This window comes from Alosa sapidissima, chromosome 16 (assembly GCF_018492685.1).
Source record: "Alosa sapidissima isolate fAloSap1 chromosome 16, fAloSap1.pri, whole genome shotgun sequence".
Taxonomy (NCBI): Eukaryota; Metazoa; Chordata; class Actinopteri; order Clupeiformes; family Clupeidae; genus Alosa; species Alosa sapidissima.
This window is the reverse complement of record NC_055972.1, coordinates 4770201-4780200: the sequence shown is the minus strand read 5'-3', so window position 1 is coordinate 4780200 and position 10000 is coordinate 4770201. Positions and strand designations below refer to the sequence as shown.

At 47.8% G+C, this 10000-nt stretch overlaps 2 protein-coding genes across 5 annotated transcripts in view; both read right to left on the bottom strand.

Annotated features, from left to right (window-relative positions):
• ubtd1a (ubiquitin domain containing 1a) overlaps positions 1-6801 on the bottom strand; it is a 12331-nt gene extending 5530 nt beyond the window's left edge. The window contains exons 1-2 of one of the 2 annotated variants that reach the window (XM_042065347.1): positions 6591-6801; positions 5675-5826 (exon numbers count right to left, since the gene is read on the bottom strand). In XM_042065347.1, the coding sequence (XP_041921281.1) occupies positions 5675-5753 (79 nt within the window). In that variant the 5' untranslated portion in view covers positions 5754-5826; positions 6591-6801. Of the gene's footprint in view, positions 1-4867; positions 4902-5674; positions 5827-6590 lie in introns of those variants that run through there. The other variant, XM_042065349.1, reaches the window with a different exon arrangement.
• Positions 6802-8566: 1765 nt separating this feature from the next.
• The window catches only part of zdhhc16a (zinc finger DHHC-type palmitoyltransferase 16a), a 17325-nt gene continuing 15891 nt past the window's right edge, over positions 8567-10000 (bottom strand). For all 3 annotated transcript variants that reach the window (XM_042065336.1, XM_042065335.1, XM_042065337.1), the window contains 2 exons: positions 9974-10000; positions 8567-9320 (listed from right to left, as the gene is read on the bottom strand). The exon at positions 9974-10000 is cut by the window's right edge and continues 44 nt beyond it. In XM_042065336.1, coding sequence (XP_041921270.1) covers positions 9218-9320; positions 9974-10000 — 130 coding nt within the window. In that variant the 3' untranslated portion in view covers positions 8567-9217. The remainder of the gene's footprint in view (positions 9321-9973) is intronic.

The window sequence follows — 10000 nt, the reverse complement described above, 5'->3', positions numbered from 1 at the left end:
TCAGGGCTATTTCCAGCCGGTTCTAATCCTCTGTCCAGGCCTGGTCAGAAATAGCCTGTCAAGGGCCCAGATGGGTCCAAAGCCACAAATACACACAACAGATTACATGAATTCCAGGTAGCCTCAAAGTGTGCGCACGCACACACACACACACACACACACACACACACACACACACACACACACACACACACACACTCACACACTTGTTTGGGTTAGGGGCAGCAACAAAAAGCCACACCCAAACACGCCCACACACACTTGTCTGATGTGCAGGGACTCTCACACACACACACACACACACACACACACACACACACAGTGCTTTGTGCATTGGGGTGATCATGCTGGAACTAAAAGGGGCTTCCCCACACTGTTCCCAAAAAGTTGGAAGCGTATAATGTGTTGGTATACTGAAGATTTCCCTTACTGAACCAACCCCAGAAAAACAACCTTACACACACACACACACACAGTGCCGTTATGTCCTTATACCTCCACCGGCATGGCATGACTGTCCACTGCACACAAAGCAACGTACACCTGGTCCATCCTGAAGGAGAATTCAGGACATTTTTCCACACAGATCTCTGTTTCTCGAGGACACCGAGTGCTGTCGGTACGGAAACAAACCGGTGTTCTGCCTAGCTCGAGTTGCTGCAGCTAACAGCAAGAGTAGCCAGGCAGCTACAGCGCTACACTCTGGGGGCATGAACATGGGGCAGCTACACTCTAGGGGCATGAACATGATCTACAGTACTACACTCTGGGGGCATGTTCATGATCTACAGTGCTACACTCTGGGGGCATGTTCATGATCTATAGTGCTACACTCTGAGATGGCGAGCCAGGCCAACATTGTCAAACGTCAGTGTCTGACCACACAAATACTCTCCTGAATGAATGGACAAACAGACAAAAACATAATCTTGTGGAAATCCCTCCCAGAAGAGTGGACGTTGTCACAGCTGCACAGGGAGGACCAAGTCCTTGGGGTGGAGCTGCACAGGGGGGACCAAGTCCTTGGGGTGGAGCTGCACAGGGGGGACCAAGTCCTTGGGGTGGAGTGGGAGACTAAATATTACCTAGACAGTAGTTTCCTAGGTTCCTGGCTGGCTGGTGGGTGGGGGGGGCTGTCAGTGATGGGAGAGTGGGTAGAGTGTTCAGCATCCTGATTGCTTGGTGGATGAAGCTACTTGCCAGTCTGGTGGTGCGGGAGCGGAGGCTCCTGTACCGCTTTCCAGAGGGCAGGAGGCTGAACAGTTCGTGTGCAGGGTGGGTTGTATCCTTGACAATCATTAGTGCTTTGCGGGTGAGGCGGGTGATGTAAATGTCCTGCAGGGAGGGGAGTGGTGCTCCAATGATCCTCTTAGCTGTGTTAACAGTGCGCTGGAGGGTCTTCCTGTTCTGATCTGTGCAGCTTCCGCCCCACACTGTGATGCTGCTGGAGACGATGCTCTCGATGGTCCCTCTGTAGAATGTAGTCATGACGGGAGGCGTGGCACTTGCCTTCTTCAATTTGCGCAAGAAGTAGAGGCGCTGCTGGGCTTTCTTCGCCAGTGATGCTGTGTTGGTGGTCCAGGAGAGGTCGTCGCTGATGTGCACCCCCAGAAATGTTGTGCTGCTCACTCTCTCCACAGCATCTCCGTCGATGGACAGTGGTGGCAGTTGTTTGTGGCCTCTCTGAAGTTGACAACAATCTCCTTGGTCTTGCTGACATTTAGCAGGAGGTTGTTGTCTTTGCACCATTTAGCCAGCAGGTCTACTTCTTCTCTGTAGTGAGCCTCATCGCCCTTGGTGATGAGGCCCACCAGTGTTGTGTCGTCCGCAAACTTCACCAGATGGTTGGAGCTGTGAGTGGTTGTACAGTCATGTGTTAGCAGTGTGAAGAGCAGGGGGCTGAGCACACACCCTTGAGGGGCCCCCGGTCAGAGTGCTTGAGGTGTTGTCCCCGACACGTACTGCTTGTGGTCTCTGCAACAGGAAGTCCAGCAGCCAGTTGCAGAGGGAGGTACTGAATCCTAGCTTGTCCAGTTTGCTGATGAGTTGTTGTGGTATTATGGTATTGAATGCTGAACTGAAGTCTATGAACAGCATTCTCACATATGAGTCTTTATTGTCTAAGTGGGTGAGGGCTGGATGGAGGGCAGAGCAGATTGCATCCTCCGTGGATCGTTTGGCTCGGTATGCAAACTGGAAGGGGTCCAGGGTGGGGGGTAGGGTGGCTTTGATGTGTGACATGACTAGCCGTTCGAAGCACTTCATGATTATGGGCGTGAGTGTCATTTTGTGCTTCAAAACGGGCGAAAAAACTGTTCAGGTCATTTAGCAGAGAGGTGTTGTTCTCACAGCTCCGTGGCGCAGGCTTGTAGTCAGTGATGGCCTGTATGCCCTGCCATAGGCTCTGTGCATCTCTGCTGTCTTTGAAGTGTGTTGTTATTTTGTCTGTGTAATCCTTTTTTGCCTTCCTGATGCCCTGGGACAGGTTAGCCCTCGCTGTTCTTAGGCCAGCTACATCTCCAGCTCTGAAGGCTTTGTCTCTGGCCCTCAGCAGTCTGTGGACGTCTCCTGTCAGCCATGGCTTCTGGTTGGCCCGAGTGGTGATGTGTTTTATTTCTGTAACATCATCGATGCATTTGGTGATGTAGGAGGTCACAGTGTCTGTGTATTCCTCAATGTCAATGTGGTTGTTTTGGGTGGCAGCTGTTGAAGATATCCCAGTCTGTTGTTTCAAAGCAGTCCTGAAGTTGTGAGACGGCCCCCTCCGGCCACATTCTCACCTCCTTCAGAACTGGTTTGGTGACCTTTGCTCTTTGTCTGTATCGGGGCAGCAGCAGGATGCTAAAGTGGTCTGATTGCCCGATGTGGGGGAGGGGTTTGGCTTTGTAGGCTTCTTTCTGTGGGGTGTAAACAAGGTCCAGGGTGTTTTGTCCTCTTGTTGGGAAGTTTACATGTTGGTGAAATTTTGGTAGTACAGTTTTGAGATTGGCGTGATTGAAGTCTCCAGCGATGATTGTGAAGGCATCCGGGTGTTCACTTTGTTGTTCACTGACGGCCCGATACAGCTCATTCAGTGCCATGCTCCTGTCACTGTTTTTGTTGCTGGGGGGGATGTACACCGCGACCAGCAGAATCGCGGTGAATTCCCTGGGGAGGTAGAAGGGTCGGCACTTAATTATCATAAACTCCGCCAGTGGAGAGCAGTGTCTGTGTACTACCGTAGCGTCTCGGCACCAAGCATCATGTGTGTAAACACAAACTCCTCCACCACGTCTTTTGTCTGCTAGGGCTCGGTCAGCTCGATAGCACGTTAGCTGCTCCAGGTGTATAGCAGAGTCGGGGATGTTATCGTTGAGCCATGATTCAGTGATAACAGTCACGCAGCAGTTACTCACTGTCTTGTTTGCTGATCTTAGCAACCGAATGTCGTCCATCTTATTGTCCAGTGATCTTACGTTTGCCAGGAATATGGATGGTATTGCTGGGCGAGTTGGGTTGGCTGCTAGCCTTGTTCCGACGCCAGCTCGCTTGCCTCTCTTCCTTGTCCTGGCACACCGCTTGCGGTGACGCCAACCAGGTGAAGCAGACGGGTCCGATGTTGTGGTAGGCAGGCGAAGTATTCCCAGTTCAGCCAGCGTCTCTGTTTTTATGTCCAAAACATCGATACTGTTGTTTTCCTTCCGTATCTGCAACAGTTGCTGTCGGCTGTACATGCGTTCCGACGTAGTTTCATGCGATAAACATTCCGAAAAACACATTTTAACAACAAAAAAAACACTGCACGTTCAGGAGAAGCAAGGAGTCGCTGCATCTACATGCGCCACTCCTTGCTTCAGGGGGGAGACCTGGGGCAGCGGAGCACACTTCTGTTCATCTGCTATATGAGTTGGACAGGACCTCTCATGTTTACATTAGATTATTAGATTAGATTATTAGATTAGATGCAACTTTATTGTCATTGTGCAAGTACAAAGACAACGAAAAGCAGTTTGCATCTAACCAGAAGTGCAAAAAAGCAGAAAAGCCAGGGTTCCCACACCTTGGTTAAGATCAAATTTAAGGACCTTTCAAGGACTTTCCAGGCCCAATATCCTTAAATTCAAGGTCCTACTGTAATGTGTTGATAAATTTCAAGCGCGGGCATGGTTAAATCATGTTACCTCAACAGACCAAGGATACCTTGTCACAGTTTTATTTTTGGTCATATGACAGGCCTATTCTATTTTTCATGTTTGTATTTTGCATAAAACTGAACTGAAATAAACTTGTCCTAAACAAGTTAAACTCGTTACCATGAACATGTCGGTTTATTCATCAGAATGTTAAATTAAATATTTGGGCAACAAACACTACACGCGGGAAACACGCAGAAATCACGCTGGCTGTGTACATGTTAATAAGCGGAATTGTACGTAATTGTATGGATTTTTTTTCCTCAAAAAGAAATTCAAGGACTTTCAAGGACCTCCACTTATTTATGTCTCTTTTCAAAAACTTTCAAGGATTTCAAGGACCCGAGGGAACCCTGAAAAGGCCAATGTGATATACAGAGTATAGGCAGGTGGTGCATAGACAGGACAATATAGTGTAGTGTAGACAGTAGTATACAGCTGATTTACAGAAGGTGTTTAGAGTAGTATACATTAAACATATACTGTTCTTTCAGTATGAGTTGGAGAAGATCTCTGCTCTGTCATGTGCTATTCATCTGCTATGAGTTGGAGTGGACCTCTGTCATGTGCTGTCTGGGCTATTCTACTGTAAACCTCTTTAATGACCAGCACTGTTACTGTTATTGTCTGTAGATGCCTCACAATTTAAGATGTTGTCTAGTATGCTACATTACTTTCTCAAGCATGGTGGAAACAACACACACACACACACACACACACACACACACACACACGGTGGAAACATCCTTTGGAAATGTAAACCAACTCAAGCAACAGTTCAACTGTTTATTTCCTACCTAGTGGAGATCCTACTCTGAGTCCTTGAACAAAACACACACACACACACACACCTTATCTCTCAACTGCGGAATGTTCCAGCAGCATGGGATAAAACAGGAGAGCTGGAGAAAGCAACTTCCTTAGACATCTCTGCAGAAAGGTTACTGCTTTTCCACACAATTCATTCTTTTGATTAATTTAAACGAATATAATTAAAACTCTATTGCAATAGGACCACTTCACTTGGTCAGGTCATCATGCCTGATGGACACACCAGTCCTTCGTCTGTTGGTATTGCTTGACTGCCAGGGTTACAAACACAGGACTCTCATCCTGTGATGGGGGGTGGTGGCCGTTTAGCACTGTAGATGGGGGGGGGGGGGGGGGGGGGGGGTTGAGCCGTTTTAAACTTGAATATAGTTCAGGAGAGGCCCAGTGCACAGGTTTGCGAGCGCTAATACACAACAACCTTGTTTATAACACATTAGGGGCCAGGGGTTTCTGATCTAAGACCCTGACAGGCAGCACGGGTGCGGACACGCCAGATTAGAGTGCGCGCTGTCACTCGGCCCAGCTCAGCTAATCTCTACGCGTGATCTCCCAAAAGCCTCTCAAACCCGCGAGCGACCGTGTGTAGCTGCCACGGCCACATCTGAAATAATTAGCAGCCCAGCAGCACGAGACCACCCTAGCTGCATCCTCGCGCACCGCACCTCTCTCACCTCCACGCTTCTTGTTGCGCCTGCCGCCGTTCCTGCTCGCGCCCAGCGCGCGCCTCTGGGTCCCCACGCATCCTCCCATGGCGTGCGTGCGTGCGTGCAGGGCAGGCTACTTCTCGTGGGCCATGATAAGAGTTGGCTACGTGAGAATGCACCTGCAGACAAACACAAACAGATCAAAAGCCGTTTTCACATTGCAGGTGCTTCTGATGCATTTATCTTTCAGCAGCTTAATTAGCTCCTACTGAATCATCCAATCACTGAGATGCAACAGCAACGCCCTCTACATTTAGCCTATAATTAAAACAATAAAAAAACGGAATCATTTGCACACGGAAAGCTCAATGTTATGATTACAAAATAGGCCTATTGTTTTAACCATATTGGTTTACATTGATGCTAGTACATTAGCATGTGAAAGGTTTCATTGTTCATGCATAACAATACTTCAAAATGTAGTCAGAATGTATGTCAGAAGTAAAGTAACAGACGCGCAAAACAGATGTTATGCTGGTATGCTCCAGATTATAGAGTCGGAACTGAGTAGTTATTTTCGGGACATCATTATATAATGGGACTCTTGCCCGCTGGATACGGTTCGGTTGCTCGAGGCGCTAACTCCGGGACAGACACACACACCGCACTAATCTTCAGTGACGGGTCTAATCTTCGTGTCGCCAGCCGTCAGCAGACAAGCGCCGCAGGTAGCTCGCACGGCCACCGCGCACCGGACAGTTTGCCGGGCTGTGGCACAAACATCGGACCGTGTGTCCACTCCCCGGCGTGCACCGCCTTCATAGTCACTTTACTCGCCTGTGCGTGCAATATGTAGTTTCTCCGTGCACCTCATATGAAACAGCAGTCTAAACATCATACCTCCTGCCAGTTAGCACATAGTGAAATGGTGCTGCGTACGTACCCGAACACGCCCCGGTATACCATCAGGCCAGTCGCCGGAGCAAGGCGAGTAGTGCAGAGAGAACGAAATGTGCAAGAATGAGTTTGCAATAGGCCCTGAGCTTCTTACTATGCGTGCTGCAGGTCCCGGCTACAGCTTCAGATTTTAAATCCCTTGGTTGATACTCAATGAAACGCATGCGCGCAGCGGGACGTCGGGTCAGGGAATCTATCTGGTCACCTACGGGCACACGTGCCATGTCTGACAGCGGGCGCCTTTTGCTCTCGCGCACGTTGAACCGGCTGAAAGGGCATTTGTGGGTGTAAACTACACAAACGTGGGAAGGCCTGACGACGACAGATCAGGAGACGACAATTGGATTCCCTACTATCTCAAGATGTGTTTTCCATCCCATAATAGTTGTATTTATGTAGCCTAGCTAAGACTTCTGCTCTAAATGTAAAAAAAAAAAAAAAACTTCTATTGGAACCCCCTAAAATGATAAATCTGACTAAATATCAATCTCTACTGCCTGCCATTGCAGTATACCCTTAAAACGAATGTGTTAGAAAACAACACAAGTTGTGTTTTTTTTATGCATGTATTTTCACAAATATTTTTCACATCCAAAATCACACCGCACAACATCGTAGACATGTGTAACTAGCCAAGGCCTCTGCCCCGATCATCCAGATCTCAGCACACTTCAGCCAAATCCCACCTGTGTGTGTGTGTGTGTGTGTGATTGACATCTCTGATGCACTTGTGTGTGTGTGTGTGTGTGTGTTGGTTATGGTCGGAATACAGTGACCTTCTGCCCTCTACTGGCAAGAGACCGGTACTGTGTCAGTTCCTTTCATCGAAACTCTTAATTAATGCATTTTTAAAAGGTGCTCTAAGGCTAAGCGATGTTACGCGGTTTCTAAGCTAAAACATTTTCTGTCACATACAGCAAACATCACCTCACCATCCACTAGCTTCCTCTGGCCTACACTGTAAAAAAACGCGGTCTCTGTGGACAGACCAGACTCCAAAAACGGCAACAAAAGTCTGGACCATAAAACCATAACAAACTGTTCCAGCCAATCACAGACAAGATGCGCGTTTAGGAGAGTTTCAATTGCATGGGAGGGAATAGCGAGCTAGCTCTCTGTTTTGGTTGAACATCAACAGTAGTGTTGGATTCTCTGGTTGTTGCGTTGTGTTTTAGTTCTAATGTCTGTATTGAAGATGGTCAATAAAGCTTGACGGCGGGATCAGGATCGGCGATTAGATGATGATTTATTGTAGATGGTACAACAATGAATAACAGAACACAGGCTAAGTCTCAAACAGTAAAACTGTGCAGAGTCTAACAGTTGTGGTTGTTATTAGAAGCGGCTGCTGAGCCTTCCGACAGAAGATGCTCCTCGGGTCGCTTCCTCGATCCATCTCCAAGTCAAAACCTAAGACAAAGCCTGTTATACTAAAACAGACAAACGTCAATCATGGCAACGTGGCAGGTGCCAACCAGTGTACACAACCCGGCCCTGGCCAGATGGAGATACTAGCCTGAATAGGCAGACATGCTGTCTCCCTCGGCCCATGTTATCACTGATGTTCCTCGGATGTTCCTAAACATCGGCCTGTATGACCTTCCTGCTGGTACACAGGCCTAAGGCACAGTTATGTACAATAATATGGACTGCAGAAAGAAAGAAATGCATATAAAAAGACCCAACATCGCTTAGAGCACCTTTAACTAGTTAGAAATGCACCAACATCGCTTAGAGCACCTTTAACTAGTTAGAAATGCACATAAAAAGACTGTTTTTATTCTTGGATAAATATTCAACTGTTAGTTTTGAGTACCCATGACTGCAATACGACTACTGTTTAATTTTCATATCATCTGGGCCAGCCCAAGCTGGTGTGTGTGTGTGTGTGTGTGTGTGTGTGTGTGTAAGACTGAGAAAGGAAGAGAGAGACTTGGTGTGAAGTATAAACTGATCTCATTGTGACTGTAAAAAAAGAATACGTTTAATAGTTTGAATAAAGTTAAAAAGCACGACACACATCCAGTACAGGCATGTGGACATTCTCCATAACTCCACTGTCCCTTAGCAGTCCCAACTGGAGAAAGGATCCAAAATGGCTGACTGTACAGGGGCAGGTGGTTCAGTCAGTAGTAGATCCAAAATGGCCGCCTCTGTGGGACGCAGAGGTCTAGATCCAAAATGGCTGTCTGTACAGGGGCAGGTGGTTCAGTCAGTAGTACAGTAGATCCAAAATGGCCGCCTCTGTGGGACACAGAGGTCTAGATCCACAATGGCTGCCTGTACAGGGGCAGGTGGTTCAGTCAGTAGTAGATCCAAAATGGCCGCCTCTGTGGGACGCAGTGGTCTAGATCCACAATGGCGGCCTGAGCAGGAGTGGCTGGTCCAGTGGCTCTCAGCAGCATGCTGTCCCCATAGGCTGTCCCCCAGCCATCAGCCAAAGCACAGCAGTGCCCAACAACCACCAGGATGACCCCACAACCAACACCACGTGCATCACCATGACAATATCACAGAGAGGGTCTCAGAGGTTTCGGATGAGCAGAACGGAATCAGAGCACTTAGTGCAGGACGGTGTGTGTGTGTGTGTGTGTGTGTGTGTGTGTGTGTGTGTCACACAGGAAGGGCTTCTTTTCTCTTGGGGTGGAAGTCCCACGTTAGGCCGTCTCCACAGGGGGGGTGACTAGAGGGCAAGAGAACCCGTGTCACCCAATGACTGTGGAGAGAGAGAGACAAAGTGTGAGGCAATGACACAGTGTGTGTGTGTGTGTGTGTGTGTGTGTGTGTGTGTGTGTGTGAAAAATGTTAAAATACCAGCCATTAACTCTTTCAGTAGGTGGTTATAGCACAAAAATGGTTGTACTTATTTATGGTAGCCTTGGACATGTTCATAGACTCTGGGTTAGAGAATTGGAAATTGCTGGACTTAACAAGACAAAATCTAAGCAAATAGCCAAATACTGCTCTGTGTCAGCCATCATAGGCAGTCTGCATGTATGGAAAAGGCGGTGCCATCTCTACCCCTGATAATATGTATTTATCCACTGATTTAGCTGATCATATGTATTTATCCACTGATTTAGCTGATAATATGTATTTATCCTGATTTACCTATAAAGCTGTAAGCACTTGCACACTGTTTGTGTTGCTGTGTGAGACACAAATGGGCTCTTTATTAATATTTGGAATGCTGTGTTGTTGTAATCAGTATTGGTCATCCTAAATAAATGAATTAAATGTGTGTGTGTCTTTATGTGTGTGTGTGTGTGTGTGTGTGTGTGTGTGTGTGTGTGTGTGTGTGTGTGTGTGTGTGTGTGTGTGTGTGTGCGTGCGTGCGTGCGTGCGTGCGTGCGAGTGATGCAATCTCACCTTCTCTTCTCGACACCTAAGAAGAGC